General features: G+C 44.9%; 2 protein-coding genes across 3 annotated transcripts in view; one reads left to right on the top strand and one right to left on the bottom strand.

Moving 5' to 3' along the window:
- The window catches only part of GGT7 (gamma-glutamyltransferase 7), a 49,108-nt gene extending 32,600 nt beyond the window's left edge, over nucleotides 1–16,508 (bottom strand). The window contains exon 1 of the mRNA XM_069752347.1: nucleotides 16,130–16,508. Within this exon, the coding sequence (XP_069608448.1) occupies nucleotides 16,130–16,286 (157 nt within the window). The 5' untranslated portion in view covers nucleotides 16,287–16,508. The remainder of the gene's footprint in view (nucleotides 1–16,129) is intronic.
- The window catches only part of LOC138665134 (ubiquitin carboxyl-terminal hydrolase CYLD-like), a 106,130-nt gene continuing 84,713 nt past the window's right edge, over nucleotides 803–22,219 (top strand). The window contains exon 1 of one of the 2 annotated variants that reach the window (XM_069752352.1): nucleotides 803–915. In XM_069752352.1, the coding sequence (XP_069608453.1) occupies nucleotides 833–915 (83 nt within the window). In that variant the 5' untranslated portion in view covers nucleotides 803–832. The remainder of the gene's footprint in view (nucleotides 916–22,219) is intronic. The other variant, XM_069752353.1, reaches the window with a different exon arrangement.

The following is a 22,219-nucleotide window of genomic DNA, read 5'->3' as shown; positions in this document are numbered from 1 at the left end:
GGCTGGCACTCTGGCAGGACAGGCGGGCACTTCTGGTACTCTGGCAGGACAGGTACTGACTTGGTAGGGACAGGAATATGGGCAGGTATATGGAAACAGGTAGGGGCCTGTTCAGACTGAAGGGTATAAGGGAACAGGTAGGAACCTGAGCAGCAGGTTGCAGAACGGAAGTAGAGCAGGACTGCAAGGTTGCGGAGCGGAGAGCAGAACAGAGAAGCTGGTTGCAGTGCAGCGAGCTGAACCACAAGGAGCGGAGCAAGGCACAACCGCAAGGAGCGAATGCAAGGCAGAACCGCAAAGAGAACGGAGCAAAGACCAGAACCGCAGGAGGCAAAGACCAGAACCGCAGGAGGCGGAGTAAAGAGCAGAGCCAAAGTAGGCGGAGAAAAGAGCAGAGGTGGCACAAAGAGGAGAAGGAGTGAACACAAGGAAACACACAGCGGAATATGAAAGGCTACAGACAGGGATACAAAGGACACAGGTATAGGACTAGATACAGACAGGGTCAGGAACGGGACAAGGCACAGAAACAAGGACTCAGACCAGGGTACGAAGCCCTCCTGGGTGGCTGAAACAAGAGACATGTACAGGCCAGGGTACGAAGCCCCTCTGGGTTGCTGACACAAGAGAAATAGCAAGACAGGGCCTGGCACCTCAGCAGCAAGACACTAACTGAGGAATTAAGTTGCTCATGCAGCCTCCTATGGGCGGGGATGCCTTAAGTACCTGAGGCCTCTTGACAATTGCTGGGGACATCTTAGGAAGGTGCACACTAACTCAATAAGAGTCAGGGAGTGCCGGCGCTGCCCCCCTATGCACACAGCCAGAAAGTATGCAGAGAGCAGGCAGGAGACAAGAGGCATCCAGCATGGAGCCGGCAGGAGACAGAACTTACTGTATGGCCCAGAATAGTGAGTAAGTTGGTGTGTAAGACAGGTGGGGGATGGGAGGCCATGCAGTGATGCCAGAAGAGTTGTTACAGTAGTAATGTATCTAATACAGTGTGCATACTTGTTCAGCATTATATGTAGTACAGTGTGTATACCTGTAGAGTATTATATGTAGTACAGTGTGTATACCTGTAGAGTATTATATGTAGTACAGTGTGTATACCTGTAGAGTATTATATGTAGTACAGTGTGTATACCTGTAGAGTATTATATGTAGTACAGGGTGTATACCTGCACAGTATTATATGTAGTACAGATTGAATACCTGCAATGTGTTATATCTAGTACAGAATGTATACCTGTACAGTATTATATGTAGAACAGGATATATACTTGCACAGTTTTATATGTATTACAGGATGCATACCTGCACAGTATTACCGTATGTACTCGAGTATAAGCCGACCCGAGTATAAGCCGACCCCCCTAATTTTGCCACAAAAAACTGGGAAAACTTATTGACTCGAGTATAAGCCTAGGGTGGAAAATGCAGCAGCTACCGGTGAATTTCAAAAATAAAAATAGATGCTCCATACCGTTCATTATTGCCCCATAGCTGTGCCATATAGTGCTCTGCACCGTTCATTATTTCCCCATAGATGTACCATAGAAAGCTGTGCCATATAGTGCTCTGTACCGTTCATTATTGCCCCATAGCTGGGCCATATAGTGCTCTGCGCCGTTCATTATTGCCCCATAGATGTGCCATATAGTACTGTGCGCCATTCATTATTGCCCCATAGCTGTGCCATATAGTACTCTGCGCCGTTCATTTTTGCCCCATAGCTGTGCCATATAGTGCTCTGCGCCGTTCATTATTGCCCCATAGCTGTGCCATATAAAGCTGTGCCATTGCTGCTGCAATTAAAAAAAAAATGCCATACTCACCTCGCTGCTTGCAGCTCCCGGCGTCCCGTCCCGGCGTCTCTCCGCACTGACTGATCAGGCAGAGGGCGTGTGGAACGTGGACAGGTGAATATTACATACTTACCTGCTCCCGGAGTCCCGCTCCCTCTGCCTGTCACACTATCTTTGGTGCCGCAGCCTCTTCCTCTATCAGCGGTCACCGGCACCGCTGATTAGAGAAATGAATATGCGGCTCCACCCCTAAGGGAGGTGGAGCCTCATATTCATTTCCCTAATCAGCGGTCCCACGTGACCGCTGAACAGGGGAAGGGCTGCAGCACCGAAGACCGTGTGACGGGCAGAGGGAGCGTCAGGACCGCCGGGACCAGGTAAGTATGCCTCAGCGCCCTCTCCCCCTCACCCGCCGACCCTGCCGCCCACCATGACTCGAGTATAAGCCGAGAGGGGCACTTTCAGCTCAAAATTTTGGGCTGAAAATCTCGGCTTATACTCGAGTATATACGGTATATGTAATACAGTGTGTATACCTGTAGCGTATTATATGTAGTACAGGGTGTATACCTACACAGTATTATATGTACTGTAGTATGGTGTGTATACCTATACAGTATTATATGTACACCTATTCTGATTCGTGGGCTTGCCATAAAATCCAATGTACCTGACTGCTCTCTTTGTATAAAGTTATATACACAGAGGTGTGTGTGTTTTAGTGTACAATATGCTGTATATATACACAGCAGTGTGTGCGTGTGTTTAAGTGTACATTATGCTGTATTATATGCACAGCAGTGTGGGTGAGTGTTTTAGTGTACATTATGCTGTATTATATCCACAGCAGTGTGGGTGAGTGTTTTAGTGTACATTATGCTGTATTATATACACAGCAGTGTGTGTGTTTTAGTGTACATTATGCTGTATTATATACACAGCAGTGTGGGTGTATTAGTGTACAACATGCTGTATTATATACACAGCAGTGTGGGTGAGTGTTTTAGTGTACATTATGCTGTATTATATACACAGCAGTGTGTGTGTTTTAGTGTACATTATGCTGTATTATATACACAGCAGTGTGGGTGAGTGTTTTAGTGTACATTATGCTGTATTATATACACAGCAGTGTGGGTGAGTGTTTTAGTGTACATTATGCTGTATTATATACACAGCAGTGTGTGTGTTTTAGTGTACATTATGCTGTATTATATACACAGCAGTGTGGGTGAGTGTTTTAGTGTACATTATGCTGTATTATATGCACAGCAGTGTGGGTGAGTGTTTTAGTGTACATTATGCTGTATTATATACACAGCAGTGTGGGTGAGTGTTTTAGTGTACATTATGCTGTATTATATACACAGCAGTGTGTGTGTTTTAGTGTACATTATGCTGTATTATATACACAGCAGTGTGGGTGAGTGTTTTAGTGTACATTATGCTGTATTATATGCACAGCAGTGTGGGTGAGTGTTTAAGTGTACATTATGCTGTATTATATGCACAACAGTGTGGGTGTGTGTTTAAGTGTACATTATGCTGTATTATATGCACAGCAGTGTGGGTGAGTGTTTTAGTGTACATTATGCTGTATTATATCCACAGCAGTGTGTGTGAGTGTTTTAGTGTACATTATGCTGTATTACCGTATATCCACAGCAGTGTGTGTGTTTTAGTGTACATTATGCTGTATTATATTCACAGCAGTGTGGGTGAGTGTTTTAGTGTACATTATGCTGTATTATATACACAGCAGTGTGGGTGAGTGTTTTAGTGTACATTATGCTGTATTATATACACAGCAGTGTGTGTGTTTTAGTGTGCATTATGCTGTATTATATCCACAGCAGTGTGTGTGAGTGTTTTAGTGTACATTATGCTGTATTATATCCACAGCAGTGTGTGTGTTTTAGTGTACATTATGCTGTATTATATTCACAGCAGTGTGGGTGAGTGTTTTAGTGTACATTATGCTGTATTATATACACAGCAGTGTGGGTGAGTGTTTTAGTGTACATTATGCTGTATTATATGCACAGCAGTGTGGGAGAGTGTTTTAGTGTACATTATGCTGTTTTATAGACACAGCAGTGTGGGTGAGTGTTTTAGTGTACATTATGCTGTATTATATACACAGCAGTGTGTGTGTTTTAGTGTACATTATGCTGTATTATATGCACAGCAGTGTGGGTGAGTGTTTTAGTGTACATTATGCTGTATTATATGCACAGCAGTGTGGGTGAGTGTTTTAGTGTACATTATGCTGTATTATATACACAGCAGTGTGTGTGTTTTAGTGTACAATATGCTGTATTATATACACAGCAGTGTGGGTGAGTGTTTTAGTGTACATTATGCTGTATTATATACACAGCAGTGTGTGTGTTTTAGTGTACATTATGCTGTATTATATACACAGCAGTGTGGGTGAGTGTTTTAGTGTACATTATGCTGTATTATATACACAGCAGTGTGGGTGAGTGTTTTAGTGTACATTATGCTGTATTATATACACAGCAGTGTGTGTGTTTTAGTGTACATTATGCTGTATTATATACACAGCAGTGTGGGTGAGTGTTTTAGTGTACATTATGCTGTATTATATGCACAGCAGTGTGGGTGAGTGTTTTAGTGTACATTATGCTGTATTATATACACAGCAGTGTGGGTGAGTGTTTTAGTGTACATTATGCTGTATTATATACACAGCAGTGTGTGTGTTTTAGTGTACATTATGCTGTATTATATACACAGCAGTGTGGGTGAGTGTTTTAGTGTACATTATGCTGTATTATATGCACAGCAGTGTGGGTGAGTGTTTAAGTGTACATTATGCTGTATTATATGCACAACAGTGTGGGTGTGTGTTTAAGTGTACATTATGCTGTATTATATGCACAGCAGTGTGGGTGAGTGTTTTAGTGTACATTATGCTGTATTATATCCACAGCAGTGTGTGTGAGTGTTTTAGTGTACATTATGCTGTATTATATCCACAGCAGTGTGTGTGTTTTAGTGTACATTATGCTGTATTATATTCACAGCAGTGTGGGTGAGTGTTTTAGTGTACATTATGCTGTATTATATACACAGCAGTGTGGGTGAGTGTTTTAGTGTACATTATGCTGTATTATATACACAGCAGTGTGTGTGTTTTAGTGTGCATTATGCTGTATTATATCCACAGCAGTGTGTGTGAGTGTTTTAGTGTACATTATGCTGTATTATATCCACAGCAGTGTGTGTGTTTTAGTGTACATTATGCTGTATTATATTCACAGCAGTGTGGGTGAGTGTTTTAGTGTACATTATGCTGTATTATATCCACAGCAGTGTGTGTGTTTTAGTGTACATTATGCTGTATTATATACACAGCAGTGTGGGTGAGTGTTTTAGTGTACATTATGCTGTATTATATACACAGCAGTGTGGGTGAGTGTTTTAGTGTACATTATGCTGTATTATATGCACAGCAGTGTGGGAGAGTGTTTTAGTGTACATTATGCTGTTTTATAGACACAGCAGTGTGGGTGAGTGTTTTAGTGTACATTATGCTGTATTATATTCACAGCAGTGTGGGTGAGTGTTTTAGTGTACATTATGCTGTATTATATCCACAGCAGTGTGTGTGTTTTAGTGTACATTATGCTGTATTATATACACAGCAGTGTGGGTGAGTGTTTTAGTGTACATTATGCTGTATTATATACACAGCAGTGTGGGTGAGTGTTTTAGTGTACATTATGCTGTATTATATACACAGCAGTGTGGGTGAGTGTTTTAGTGTACATTATGCTGTATTATATGCACAGCAGTGTGGGAGAGTGTTTTAGTGTACATTATGCTGTTTTATAGACACAGCAGTGTGGGTGAGTGTTTTAGTGTACATTATGCTGTATTATATACACAGCAGTGTGTGTGTTTTAGTGTACATTATGCTGTATTATATGCACAGCAGTGTGGGTGAGTGTTTTAGTGTACATTATGCTGTATTATATGCACAGCAGTGTGGGTGAGTGTTTTAGTGTACATTATGCTGTTTTATAGACACAGCAGTGTGGGTGAGTGTTTTAGTGTACATTATGCTGTATTATATACACAGCAGTGTGTGTGTTTTAGTGTACATTATGCTGTATTATACACACAGCAGTGTGTGTGTTTTAGTGTACATTATGCTGTATTATATACACAGCAGTGTGGGTGAGTGTTTTAGTGTACATTATGCTGTATTATATACACAGCAGTGTGGGTGAGTGTTTTAGTGTACATTATGCTGTATTATATACACAGCAGTGTGGGTGAGTGTTTTAGTGTACATTATGCTGTATTATATGCACAGCAGTGTGGGTGAGTGTTTAAGTGTACATTATGCTGTATTATATGCACAACAGTGTGGGTGTGTGTTTAAGTGTACATTATGCTGTATTATATGCACAGCAGTGTGGGTGAGTGTTTTAGTGTACATTATGCTGTATTATATCCACAGCAGTGTGTGTGAGTGTTTTAGTGTACATTATGCTGTATTATATCCACAGCAGTGTGTGTGTTTTAGTGTACATTATGCTGTATTATATTCACAGCAGTGTGGGTGAGTGTTTTAGTGTACATTATGCTGTATTATATACACAGCAGTGTGGGTGAGTGTTTTAGTGTACATTATGCTGTATTATATACACAGCAGTGTGTGTGTTTTAGTGTGCATTATGCTGTATTATATCCACAGCAGTGTGTGTGAGTGTTTTAGTGTACATTATGCTGTATTATATCCACAGCAGTGTGTGTGTTTTAGTGTACATTATGCTGTATTATATTCACAGCAGTGTGGGTGAGTGTTTTAGTGTACATTATGCTGTATTATATACACAGCAGTGTGGGTGAGTGTTTTAGTGTACATTATGCTGTATTATATGCACAGCAGTGTGGGAGAGTGTTTTAGTGTACATTATGCTGTTTTATAGACACAGCAGTGTGGGTGAGTGTTTTAGTGTACATTATGCTGTATTATATACACAGCAGTGTGTGTGTTTTAGTGTACATTATGCTGTATTATATGCACAGCAGTGTGGGTGAGTGTTTTAGTGTACATTATGCTGTATTATATGCACAGCAGTGTGGGTGAGTGTTTTAGTGTACATTATGCTGTTTTATAGACACAGCAGTGTGGGTGAGTGTTTTAGTGTACATTATGCTGTATTATATACACAGCAGTGTGTGTGTTTTAGTGTACATTATGCTGTATTATACACACAGCAGTGTGTGTGTTTTAGTGTACATTATGCTGTATTATATACACAGCAGTGTGGGTGAGTGTTTTAGTGTACATTATGCTGTATTATATACACAGCAGTGTGGGTGAGTGTTTTAGTGTACATTATGCTGTATTATATACACAGCAGTGTGGGTGAGTGTTTTAGTGTACATTATGCTGTATTATATGCACAGCAGTGTGGGTGAGTGTTTTAGTGTACATTATGCTGTATTATATGCACAGCAGTGTGGGTGTGTGTTTTAGTGTACATTATGCTGTATTATATACACAGCAGTGTGTGTGTTCTAGTGTACAATATGCTGTATTATATGCACAGCAGTGGGTGAGTGTTTTAGTGTACAATATGCTGTTTTATAGACACAGCAGTGTGTGTGTTTTAGTGTACATTATGCTGTATTATATACACAGCAGTGTGTGTGTTTTAGTGTACATTATGCTATATTATATACTGTACACAGCAGTGTGGGTGAGTGTTTTAGTGTACATTATGCTGTATTATATGCACAGCAGTGTGGGTGAGTGTTTTAGTGTACATTATGCTGTATTATATATACAGCAGTGTGGGTGAGTGTTTTAGTGTACATTATGCTGTATTATATGCACAGCAGTGGGTGAGTGTTTTAGTGTACATTATGCTGTATTATATGCACAGCAGTGGGTGAGTGTTTTAGTGTACATTATGCTGTATTATATGCACAGCAGTGTGTGTGTGTGTTTTAGTGTACATTATGCTGTATTATATGCACAGCAGTGGGTGAGTGTTTTAGTGTACATTATGCTGTATTATATGCACAGCAGTGGGTGAGTGTTTTAGTGTACATTATGCTGTATTATATGCACAGCAGTGGGTGAGTGTTTTAGTGTACATTATGCTGTTTTATAGACACAGCAGTGTGTGTGTTTTAGTGTACATTATGCTGTATTATATGCACAGCAGTGTGTGTGTGTGTTTTAGTGTACATTATGCTGTATTATATGCACAGCAGTGTGTGTGTGTTTTAGTGTACATTATGCTGTATTATATACACAGCAGTGTGGGTGAGTGTTTTAGTGTACAATATGCTGTATTATATGCACAGCAGTGGGTGAGTGTTTTAGTGTACATTATGCTGTATTATATACACAGCAGTGTGGGTGAGTGTTTTAGTGTACAATATGCTGTATTATATGCACAGCAGTGGGTGAGTGTTTTAGTGTACATTATGCTGTATTATATGCACAGCAGTGGGTGAGTGTTTTAGTGTACATTATGCTGTATTATATGCACAGCAGTGGGTGAGTGTTTTAGTGTACATTATGCTGTTTTATAGACACAGCAGTGTGTGTGTTTTAGTGTACATTGTGCTGTATTATAGACACAGCAGTGTGGGTGAGTGTTTTAGTGTACAATATGCTGTATTATATACACAGCAGTGGGTGAGTGTTTTAGTGTACATTATGCTGTATTATAGACACAGCAGTGTGGGTGAGTGTTTTAGTGTACATTATATGCTGTATTATATGCCCAGCAGTGTGTTTATATGCAGTAGTTTATAATATACATAGAACTGATGTGCATATACAATTCCTGCATAGGGTATACATCCACATACTACCACTCATGGGGGCACATTCTGAACATTCCAGTCCCACATACTTTTCACACTCATAAATTGATGGCACATGACTTTGTCTTAAGATATCAGAATATTGGCAGTGAAGGCATGCTAAGTCTCAGACTTTACATCACAATGACGCAAGCACACAAGAGATGTACAGATAGGGCACAGGGGAATGGTCAGATGGACAAAAAAATACAGAGGAGACTAGGATACACTATAAGGGCTAGTTCTTTGCTCGAATCCGGCCTCAGGTAGGAACTATATCAAACACAATGGCATTGGCATCACAACCCACATACATAGCTAAGTCTTAAACACTCCTACATTACAATAGAAATACGTGTCTGTAATGTTGTAACTTGTAACACAATTTTATTGTGTTAAAACACTCAAAAGAGTCCACAGAAGCCTGTAATGTAATTCCACCTCAAATCTAGTGAATACCTATACAATACTGTATGTACTAGGCACAGGTTTTCAAATTAGTGCTTCTGTATTTTATTATAAAATGGTACATGAAGCGAGACATTAATATACATTAGTACATGTAGTGAAGGTGTGATATACACTGGTACATGTAATGGGGAGGTGATATATACTGGTACATGTAGTGAGGGGGTGATATACACTGGTACGTGTAGTGAGGGGGTGATATACACTGTTACATGTAGAGAGGAAGTTATATACACTGTTACATGTAGTGAGGGGGTGATATACACTGGTACATGTAGTCAGGGGTAATATACACTTGTATGTGTAGTGAGGGGGTGATATACACTGGTACATGTAGTCAGGGGTAATATACACTTGTATGTGTAGTGAGGGGGTGATATACACTGGTACGTGTAGTAAGGGGGTGATATACACTGGAACGTGTAGTGAGGGAGTGATATACACTGGTATGTGTAGTAAGGGGTTGATATACACTGGTACATGTAGTGAGGGGGTGATATACACTGTTACATGTAGAGAGGAAGTTATATACACTGTTACATGTAGTGGGGGGTGATATACACTGGCACATGTAGTGAGGGGGTGACGTACGCTGGTACATGTAGAGAGGAAGTTATATACACTGTTACACGTAGTAAGAGGGTGATATACACTAGTACACGTATCAAGGGGGTGATGTACACTGGTACATGTAGTGAGGGGGTGATGTATACTGGTACATGTAGTGAGGGGGTGATATACGCTGCTGCATGTAGTGAGGGGTGATATACGCTGGTACATGTAGTGAGGGGGTGACATACACTGGTACATGTAGTGAGGGGGTGATATATGCTGGTACATGTAGTGAGGGGGTGACATATGCTGGTATATGTAGTGAGGGGTGATATACGCTGGTACATGTAGTGAGGGGTGATATACGCTGGTACATGTAGTGAGGGGGTGATATACGCTGGTACATGTAGTGAGGGGGTGATATACGCTGGTACATGTAGTGAGGGGGTGATATATGCTGATACATGTAGTGAGGGGTGATATACGCTGGTACATGTAGTGAGGGGTGATTTACGCTGGTACATGTAGTGAGGGGGTGATATACGCTGGTACATGTAGTGAGGGGTGATATACGCTGGTACATGTAGTGAGGGGTGATATACGCTGGTACATGTAGTGAGGGGGTGATATACGCTGGTACATGTAGTGAGGGGGTGATATACGCTGGTACATGTAGTGAGGGGGTGATATATGCTGATACATGTAGTGAGGGGTGATATACGCTGGTACATGTAGTGAGGGGTGATTTACGCTGGTACATGTAGTGAGGAGGTGATATATGCTGGTACATGTAGTGAGGGGGTGATATATGCTGGTACATGTAGTGAGGGGGTGACATATGCTGGTACATGTAGTGAGGGGGTGACATATGTTGGTCCATGTAGTGAGGGGGTGACATATGCTGGTACATGTAGTGAGGGGGTGATATATGCTGGTACATGTAGTGAGGGGGTGACATATGCTGGTCCATGTAGTGAGGGGGTGACATATGCTGGTACATGTAGTGAGGGGGTAACATATGCTGGTACATGTAGTGAGGGGGTGTGATATATGCTAGTATATGTAGTGAGGGGGTGATATATGCTGGTACATGTAGTGAGGGGGTGTGATATATGCTGGTATATGTAGTGAGGGGGTGATATACGCTGGTACATGTAGTGAGGGGGTGACATGCTGGTACATGTAGTGAGGGGGTGATATATGCTGGTGGTACATGTAGTGAGGGGGTGATATACGCTGGTACATGTAGTGAGGAGGTGATATACGCTGGTACATGTAGTGAGGGGGTGATATATGCTGGTACATGTAGTGAGGGGGTGTGATATATGCTGGTATATGTAGTGAGGGGGTGATATACGCTGGTGGTATATGTAGTGAGGGGGTGATATACACTGGTACATGTAGTGAGGGGGTGATATATGCTGGTGGTATATATAGTGAGGGGGTGCTATACACTGGTACATGTAGTGAGGGGGTGACATGCTGGTACATGTAGTGAGGGGGTGATATATGCTGGTGGTACATGTAGTGAGGGGGTGATATATGCTGGTGGTACATGTAGTGAGGGGGTGATATACGCTGGTACATGTAGTGAGGGGGTGATATACGCTGGTACATGTAGTGAGGGGGTGATATATGCTGGTACATGTAGTGAGGGGGTGATATACGCTGGTACATGTAGTGAGGGGGTGATATACGCTGGTACATGTAGTGAGGGGGTGATATACGCTGGTACATGTAGTGAGGGGGTGATATACGCTGGTACATGTAGTGAGGGGGTGATATATATGCTGGTGGTATATGTAATGAGGGGGTGATATATGCTGGTACATGTAGTGAGGGGGTGATATATGCTGGTACATGTAGTGAGGGGGTGTGATATACGCTGGTACATGTAGTGAGGGGGTGATATATGCTGGTGGTATATGTAATGAGGGGGTGATATATGCTGGTACATGTAGTGAGGGGGTGATATATGCTGGTACATGTAGTGAGGGGGTGATATATGCTGGTACATGTAGTGAGGGGGTGATATATGCTGGTACATGTAGTGAGGGGGTGATATATGCTGGTACATGTAGTGAGGGGGTGATATACGCTGATACATGTAGTGAGGGGGTGATATATGCTGGTACATGTAGTGAGGGGGTGATATACGCTGGTACATGTAGTGAGGGGGTGATATACGCTGGTACATGTAGTGAGGGGGTGATATACGCTGATACATGTAGTGAGGGGTGATATACGCTGGTACATGTAGTGAGGGGTGATATACGCTGGTATATGTAGTGAGGAGGTGATATATGCTGGTACATGTAGTGAGGGGGTGATATATGCTGGTACATGTAGTGAGGGGGTGACATATGCTGGTACATGTAGTGAGGGGGTGACATATGCTGGTCCATGTAGTGAGGGGGTGACATATGCTGGTACATGTAGTGAGGGGGTGATATATGCTGGTACATGTAGTGAGGGGGTGACATATGCTGGTACATGTAGTGAGGGGGTGATATATGCTGGTGGTACATGTAGTGAGGGGGTGATATATGCTGGTGGTACATGTAGTGAGGGGGTGATATACGCTGGTACATGTAGTGAGGGGGTGATATACGCATGTACATGTAGTGAGGGGGTGATATACGCTGGTACATGTAGTGAGGGGGTGATATATTCTGGTGGTATATGTAATGAGGGGGTGATATATGCTGGTACATGTAGTGAGGGGGTGATATATGCTGGTACATGTAGTGAGGGGGTGTGATATACGCTGGTACATGTAGTGAGGGGGTGATATATGCTGGTGGTATATGTAATGAGGGGGTGATATAGGCTGGTACATGTAGTGAGGGGTGATATATGCTGGTCCATGTAGTGAGGGGTGATATATGCTGGTCCATGTAGTGAGGGGGTGATATACGCTGGTACATTTAGTGAGGGGGTGATATACGCTGGTACATGTAGTGAGGGGGTGATATATGCTGGTACATGTAGTGAGGGGTGATATATGCTGGTACATGTAGTGAGGGGTGATATATGCTGGTACATGTAGTGAGGGGGTGATATACGCTGGTACATGTAGTGAGGGGGTGATATACGCTGGTACATGTAGTGAGGGGGTGATATATGCTGGTACATGTAGTGAGGGGTGACATATGCTGGTACATGTAGTGAGGGGGTGACATATGCTGGTACATGTAGTGAGGGGGTGATATACGCTGGTACATGTAGTGAGGGGGTGATATACGCTGGTACATGTAGTGAGGGGGTGATATACGCTGGTACATGTAGTGAGGGGGTGATATATGCTGGTACATGTAGTGAGGGGGTGATATATGCAGGTACATGTAGTGAGGGGGTGATATATGCTGGTACATGTAGTGAGGGGGTGATATATGCTGGTACATGTAGTGAGGGGGTGATATATGCTGGTACATGTAGTGAGGGGGTGATATACGCTGGTACATGTAGTGAGGGGGTGATATATGCTGGTACATGTAGTGAGGGGGTGATATACGCTGGTACATGTAGTGAGGGGGTGATATACGCTGGTACATGTAGTGAGGGGGTGATATACGCTGGTACATGTAGTGAGGGGTGATATACGCTGGTACATGTAGTGAGGGGTGATATACGCTGGTATATGTAGTGAGGAGGTGATATATGCTGGTACATGTAGTGAGGGGGTGATATATGCTGGTACATGTAGTGAGGGGGTGACATATGCTGGTACATGTAGTGAGGGGGTGACATATGCTGGTCCATGTAGTGAGGGGGTGACATATGCTGGTACATGTAGTGAGGGGGTGATATATGCTGGTACATGTAGTGAGGGGGTGACATATGCTGGTCCATGTAGTGAGGGGGTGACATATGCTGGTACATGTAGTGAGGGGGTGACATATGCTGGTACATGTAGTGAGGGGGTGTGATATATGCTAGTATATGTAGTGAGGGGGTGATATATGCTGGTACATGTAGTGAGGGGGTGTGATATATGCTGGTATATGTAGTGAGGGGGTGATATACGCTGGTGGTATATGTAGTGAGGGGGTGATATACACTGGTACATGTAGTGAGGGGGTGATATATGCTGGTGGTATAGTGAGGGGGTGCTATACACTGGTACATGTAGTGAGGGGGTGACATGCTGGTACATGTAGTGAGGGGGTGATATATGCTGGTGGTACTTGTAGTGAGGGGGTGATATATGCTGGTGGTACATGTAGTGAGGGGGTGATATACGCTGGTACATGTAGTGAGGGGGTGATATACGCTGGTACATGTAGTGAGGGGGTGATATACGCTGGTACATGTAGTGAGGGGGTGATATACGCTGGTACATGTAGTGAGGGGGTGATATACGCTGGTACATGTAGTGAGGGGGTGATATACGCTGGTACATGTAGTGAGGGGGTGATATACGCTGGTACATGTAGTGAAGGGGTGATATACGCTGGTACATGTAGTGAGGGGGTGACATATGCTGGTCCATGTAGTGAGGGGGTGACATATGCTGGTCCATGTAGTGAGGGGGTGACATATGCTGGTACATGTAGTGAGGGGGTGACATATGCTGGTACATGTAGTGAGGGGGTGTGATATATGCTAGTATATGTAGTGAGGGGGTGATATATGCTGGTACATGTAGTGAGGGGGTGTGATATATGCTGGTATATGTAGTGAGGGGGTGATATACGCTGGTGGTATATGTAGTGAGGGGGTGATATACACTGGTACATGTAGTGAGGGGGTGATATATGCTGGTGGTATATATAGTGAGGGGGTGCTATACACTGGTACATGTAGTGAGGGGGTGACATGCTGGTACATGTAGTGAGGGGGTGATATATGCTGGTGGTACATGTAGTGAGGGGGTGATATATGCTGGTGGTACATGTAGTGAGGGGGTGATATACGCTGGTACATGTAGTGAGGGGGTGATATACGCTGGTACATGTAGTGAGGGGGTGATATACGCTGGTACATGTAGTGAGGGGGTGATATACGCTGGTACATGTAGTGAGGGGGTGATATACGCTGGTACATGTAGTGAGGGGGTGATATACGCTGGTACATGTAGTGAAGGGGTGATATACGCTGGTACATGTAGTGAGGGGGTGATATATGCTGGTGGTATATGTAATGAGGGGGTGATATATGCTGGTACATGTAGTGAGGGGGTGATATATGCTGGTACATGTAGTGAGGGGTGATATATGCTGGTACATGTAGTGAGGGGGTGATATATGCTGATGGTATATGTAATGAGGGGGTGATATATGCTGGTACATGTAGTGAGGGGGTGATATATGCTGGTACATGTAGTGAGGGGGTGATATACGCTGGTACATGTAGTGAGGGAGTGATATACGCTGGTACATGTAGTGAGGGGGTGTGATATATGCTGGTACATGTAGTGAGGGGGTGATATACGCTGGTACATGTAGTGAGGGGGTGTGATATATGCTGGTACATGTAGTGAGGGGGTGATATACGCTGGTACATGTAGTGAGGGGGTGATATATGCTGGTACATGTAGTGAGGGGGTGATATATGCTGGTACATGTAGTGAGGGGGTGATATACGCTGGTACATGTAGTGAGGGGGTGATATACGCTGGTACATGTAGTGAGGGGGTGATATACGCTGGTACATGTAGTGAGGGGGTGATATACGCTGGTACATGTAGTGAGGGGGTGTGATATATGCTGGTACATGTAGTGAGGGGGTGATATATGCTGGTACATGTAGTGAGGGGGTGATATATGCTGGTACATGTAGTGAGGGGGTGATATATGCTGGTACATGTAGTGAGGGGGTGATATATGCTGGTACATGTAGTGAGGGGGTGATATATGCTGGTACATGTAGTGAGGGGGTGATATACACTGGTACATGTAATGAGGGGGTGATATATGCTGGTACATGTAGTGAGGGGGTGATATACACTGGCACATGTAGTGAGGGGGTGATATATGCTGGTACATGTAGTGAGGGGGTGATATACGCTGGTACATGTAGTGAGGGGGTGATATACACTGGTACATGTAGTGAGGGGGTGATATATGCTGGTACATGTAGTGAGGGGGTGATATACACTGGTACATGTAGTGAGGGGGTGATATATGCTGGTACATGTAGTGAGGGGGTGACATATGCTGGTACATGTAGTGAGGGGGTGATATATGCTGGTACATGTAGTGAGGGGGTGATATATGCTGGTACATGTAGTGAGGGGGTAAGACACAGTGCTACATATGGTGAGGAGGAGACACATACACCGTGGTACATGTGATGGAGACTAGTGACCATACCATGCAGGCATACTAGGGCTGACCCATGCACGGTATACACGGGGTGACGCGGACACGGTACAGAGAACACATGCACGCCCGCTCTACACATTATTTATTACACGGAGCAAGGCGTCAGCAGGTTACCGGAGTCATGCTCCCCCAGGAAAGTATCATCCTCCCCCGACCTCGGCACAGGCTCTCCCCCGGTCTCCTCTTCCGGCAGACGGGGAAAGCTGGTGATGCTCATGTAGTCTACAGGGGAATAGGAGCCCAGAGATCGCCCAGGGCCCGTCTCAGCCATCGCCACCAGCCTGTGACGTCACCACTACTGTGGAGGGTGGGAGATGCAGAACAACATGTTGGTCGGTGGGTGGCGCTGCTGCTGACAGTCCTCAATGATGTAGGACAGTGATCACTGACGCCACCGCTCCTCGTTTCGCATCAGGGGGCTGTCAGTACCACACACCAGGACAACCATGAGCAGCCACGGTCATCTGCAACCCAGGGATACTGGTGCTTGTCCTGCTTCCAGGATCTGCTTTGTGCTTCTCTTAGTGGCTACAATTAGGAGGGGGAGGAGACTACTGCCAAGCCTGTGCTTGGTACCTGGGCACTAAAAGCTGGTATACTCTCATGACGTGTGTTTCTTGTGTGCTGTGCCTGAGTCTCTGCTGGGTCTGAGCCTCCGCTGTGGCTGAGCCTCCCCTTGGTCTGGGCCTCCGCTGTGCCTGAGTTGCTGCTGGGTCTGGGCCTCCACTGTGCCTGAGCCTCTGCTGGGTCTGGGCCTCCACTGTGCCTGGGCCTCCGCTGTGCCTGAGCCTCTGCTGGGTCTGGGCCTCCACTGTGCCTGAGCCTCTGCTGGGTCTGGGCCTCCACTGTGCCTGAGCCTCTGCTGGGTCTGGGCCTCCACTGTGCCTGAGCCTCTGCTGGGTCTGGGCCTTCGCTGTGCCTGAGTTGCTGCTGGGTCTGGGCCTCCACTGTGCCTGAGCCTCTGCTGGGTCTGGGCCTCCACTGTGCCTGAGCCTCTGCTGGGTCTGGGCCTCCACTGTGCCTGAGCCTCTGCTGGGTCTGGGCCTCCACTGTGCCTGAGCCTCTGCTGGGTCTGGGCCTTCGCTGTGCCTGAGTTGCTGCTGGGTCTGGGCCTCCACTGTGCCTGAGCCTCTGCTGGGTCTGGGCCTCCACTGTGCCTGAGCCTCTGCTGGGTCTGGGCCTCCGCTGTGCCTGAGTTGCTGCTGGGTCTGGGCCTCCACTGTGCCTGAGCCTCTGCTGGGTCTGGGCCTCCACTGTGCCTGAGCCTCCGCTGGGTCATGGCCTCCGCTGTGCCTGAGCCTTGTATGTTTATGATGACTGATTGTTGATATTTCAACCAAATCTGTTTACAGTGCTGAGTCGCTGTTGGGTCTTAGCCTCCGTTGGGGCTGGGCCTCCTCTGGATCTGGGCCTCCGCTGTGCATGAGCCTTCCCTGGGTCTGAGCCTCCGCTGTGCCTCTGCTGGGTCTGGGCCTCCACTGTGCCTGAGCCTCTGCTGTGCATGAGCATCTGCTGGGTCTGAGACTCCGCTGTGCATGAGCCTCCGCTGTGCCTGAGCCTCTGCTGTGTCTGGGACTCCGCTGTGCATGAGCCTCTGCTGGGTCTTAGCCTCCACTGGGTCTTGGCCTCCGCTGGGTCTGAGCCTCCTCTGTTTGGGACTCCGCTGTGCCTGGGACTCCGCTGTGCCTGAGCCTCTGCTGGGTCTTAGCCTCCGCTGGGTCTGAGCCTCCTCTGGGACTCCGCTGTGCATGAGCCTCCGCTTGGTTTGAGCCTCCGCTGTGCCTAAGCCTCTGCTGGGTGTTAGGGGTTGAGTTCCCGCTTCTGCACAGGGGGAATCTAGGGCCATTTCTGTAGCGGTCTCCCATTCTTCTCCTGCCGTAATGGAACCTGCTCAGCGGAGACATCAGTCCTTGCGTCTGGCTCAGTCTCACTCTGTGCTTAGGCTTGCTGTTGCTTCTCCAGCTTTTGCCATTGAAGCCAGTGCTGGGCAGCAGCGAGCAGGCGCTTTTGGGACTAAGTCCTGCTTTTTCCCTTCTGAGCATGCCCAGGGTGAGATCTCCCGTTGGAGATCGAGGGTCACATGCTCAGATGCTGCAGCGGTTCCCATTGGTCCTCCTGGAAGGTCCTGAAGGTGCTAACTTCTGTGGCAGCTTCCCATTGGTCCTTTATTGGAAGGTCCTGAACGTGCTGCAGCTATATAAGCTTCGCATGACCGCACGGCCATGCGCTAGTGTACAATTGTATACGTGTGTTTGTTGTGAGTGCAAGTCGTTCATTAAATACCCCTACCCTATTGTATGACTGTTCGCGTAAGGTGTATGGCTGCAATCTAGCGCCCAATTAACCTCTCAACGTGTTACACACGAATCAGCTTCTATTACTGTGACCGCCAGTGTGGCGCCACCTGCCAGTAGTGTGCTTCCTGACCCACGTCCGGGTGCTTAGTGGTGTCTGCCAGCACGGCACAGTTCGCACTTAGGTGCTCTAACTATTTCTATCAGTTACTTTACACACCAAGTTGCGGTGTTGTGCGCAAGTAGTCTGAACGGACTTCAACCCTGAGTCTTGGGGTTGTGTTCGCTGACTCCTTGCTTGCACTCATTAGTGCGGTATTGTGGACCTGTGGCTTTACAGGGTTCGCTTCCACCGCCATATAGCGCTGCCATTTACTAGCAACAGGTTTTCACCTGCACGGTGGACCCCGGACTGCGAACGCACCAATATTATTTCACCTTATACTTGGTGCTGTTAAGTCCTTCTCAGTCCCTGGCTTACTAGAGGTAGGGATCCTGAGTAAATGACACGCAAACAAGGTATTGTGTGATCATATACAAGGGAAGCCCAGGAGCACATCTCTCTCTCTGGGCTTTGCCCTCCCTTTATATAGAAAAGAATTATTCTTTTACAGACATGCGCACAAGCGCTCATATTTCACTATCTCTTACATAAACAATCTATACCAGTCTTTATCAGTAGAAAGTTACATCATCTGGAAGGTGAATGAAAGGCTGCTATTGAAAGAAGGAATGCACACATGATTACTTCCATAAAAGGAAATGTCAAGTCAGCAGAAATGTATCTTGTTGTAAGCGAGATTTCTCAGGAAGAAGATAAGATGGATTCCTTTAGTTCAGTCTGATCTCCACAATTCCCCCCTTTGACATTTTCTTTTATTTATTTTATTACCACAGGGCCAAAGACAAAGCCTTTATTTGGTATTACACATGTACATGCTTGTATTCAATAAGAGAATCAAATCTAGTATTAATTCTTCCGTTTAACTCTCGCAACCTTTTCTTTGTTTTGCAATAAGTACAGATATTACAAAGGGATAGCAAAATAAGCGCAATAATCAGTATTAGCAAAGGATAACATAAGAGAAGAAGGAAAAAAAACTTTATACTCTTGCATCTATTACACAAAGTTTATCTGTGCATACTGAGATACTCTTGAGCACAATCTGGAATAGTACGTATATGACTACAATAATCATAACTATATGTATTATGCTCTGCATAATCCCAGCAACCCACCCACCGATTCCTCTGAACCAGTTGGCTGGGTTAAGAAAAGAAAAGGTATCTGACCACCAGCTATCCTTATTCTGGTCATTGTCTTTGTCATACTGATCTCTGAGTCGTTGTACGTCCTTTAATTTAAATCTCATACTCATAGTACTATTCGGGTCTATATAATGACAGCAGGTGGGTCCGATGATTTGACACATACCCCCTTGTGAGGCAGTTAGGTAATCCAATACCAGGGTATGTTGGTTAGTGACTATTATAAGCTGATTCTGTACAGCTATACTAGTGTTTAGTATATCCAATATATCCCAGATCTGATCATCTAGATAATCCGTGGCTCTAACTAATTTATCCCACATCTGTGTTAACATAGGATAAATAAAAATGGTACTAGCAATTTTGTTAGGAATTCCCATTTGTACTATATGTGGCCTCCCCGAGGGACGTGGTGAGTTATCTGCAGCTCTTTTATACAGTGTGTGCTTGGGCACGGCTTGCATATTCACTTGTTTATTTGAAATTATGAATGTAGCCGGGGTTAGGCGTCCTAATGTACAAGTACCCTTTATACCTACGGGAAGCCATTTATATGCTCCTTCTCCGCATATCCAAAATGTACCTTCAGGCAGATCCCATAGAGCTGAGTGCTGCAATACCAATCTGTGAGCCAAGTCCACAAATCTAGATACATTCTGAAGCATACACCAAGAGGGTTTTTGTCCCAAGGGGCTACAGTACCCGGCTGCGGGATTCCCACATACAGGCATTCCTTTGATATACTCATCGGATTTATTACAAACCAGGTTCCCCAGCTTACTTGTACAACTGTTTGCATCACCTTGGGGGAACAATTTAGAATGTTTCCATTTTCTATTATGTATGTATCTTTCCAATACTACAGGTTTGAAAGCATCAGAGGGGGGGACGGTTGTACTGAAACTAAGCTGTAGATTTTCTGTGGGGACCTGTCCTAAATTAGTTAATCCAGTCTTATTTCTAGGTACCCATTTTCCTCCCCTAAATGCTAAATATTGTAGATGTGTGTTACTCCCTGAGAGATTACCCTGCCACCAAGGAAATTCTACCCATCCCACAATTGGTATGGCGATTGTAGTATTCCACAGCCTAGCATTACCAATTTGGTTGTTGGCCAGGTTGTCTGAACAATTAGGCCAAGCGAATATTTCTTCTGCTAATACGGGAACTGCTAGAAAAGGTATACTTGTGGCTGATACCGGCGAATGGGTACAGATCCAACAATCTGTCAGGGTTTGTGTATTGTTTAACAAGTCATGCACTAATTTTCTATGATGTTGTACGAATCTATTGTTCAAAGGGGCTAGAGAATTCAGTCTATCCCACGCCTCCGTTGAGGTTATCATTATTAACATCAATATCATGAGTTTATACTGCTTTTCTTGCAATGGCTTGCATGTATCCATGATGCCTTTCCTTCAAGCTTGACTGATGTAGGTGTTGTCAACAGGACTTGGAAGGGTCCGTCAAACCTTGGTTCTAGAGCCTTTCTGGTGTGTCTTTTTACATAGACTTGATCACCTGGTTCCAACTTGTGACTTCCTTCTGTGTTGTCAGGATCTGGAAGGGAAGCAAAAACTTGTGCATGCACCTTAGTTAATTGTTTCTGAAGATTTTGCACATAAGAAGTCAATGACTCAATATTTAACACAAGTTGCTGTGGAAAATAACATCCTAAATTGGCAGTCCTGCCAAACAAAATTTCATATGGAGACAGTTTAGTCTTACCCCTTGGGGTATTGCGTATTGAGTAAAGGGCCAGTGGAAGGCATTCTGTCCAAGGCTTTCCTGTTTCAGCCATGGCTTTCTGTATTTTTAATTTTAAAGTTCCATTCATGTGTTCTACCTTACCAGAACTTTGAGGATGGTACGGAGTGTGTAACTGACTTTCAACACCCAACATTTTCAGTACATTTTGAAATATTTCTCCAGTGAAATGAGTACCCCTATCTGACTCGATCACTTCAGGGAGACCGTAACGGGGTATCAGTTCGGCAACTAGCTTTACAGCAGTGTTTTTAGCTGAAGCCTTCCGAACTGGATAGGCCTCTGGCCATCCCGAGAACATGTCCACACATACCAACACATACTCATACCCATTACTTTTTGGCAGCTGGATAAAGTCTATTTGTAATCGCTGAAACGGGTAGAGAGGTCGGACGTGGTGCTTCATAGGGGTCTTTGCTGTCTGTCCGGGATTATGTGTCAGGCATATAGCGCATGCAGCACAATAGTCTCTTGCATAGTTGCCAAAACCTGGAGCCAACCAGACTTGCTTTGCCAGTAGTGTCATTGCATTTGCAGACACATGAGTAGGGTGGTGCAGTCCACCAACTACAATCGGATACCAGGCTCTAGGTAGACATATTAGTCCATCTTTCTTCCAAATTCCCGCTTGTTCTTCTGCCCCTTCCTTTTTCCACCTGTCCCTCTCCTCTTCTCCTGCATCTTCCTGTGCTTGTCTCAGTCTACCTTCAGTATTTTCTGTGGGGTTTACAGTATGAACCTGTTGTAAGGGTTTGACAGCTGCTGCTTTGGCTGCTTTATCAGCCCTATCATTTCCCCTAGATTCCCTAGTGTCGAGTCTCACATGTGCAGCTACCTTGATTACTGCTACTTCTTTTGTTTCTTGTGCAGCCTC

Source organism: Ranitomeya imitator, chromosome 2 (genome assembly GCF_032444005.1).
Source record: "Ranitomeya imitator isolate aRanImi1 chromosome 2, aRanImi1.pri, whole genome shotgun sequence".
Classification (NCBI taxonomy): Eukaryota; Metazoa; Chordata; class Amphibia; order Anura; family Dendrobatidae; genus Ranitomeya; species Ranitomeya imitator.
The sequence above is the reverse complement of the archived record's forward strand: the minus strand, read 5'-3'. Positions and strand labels throughout refer to the sequence as shown.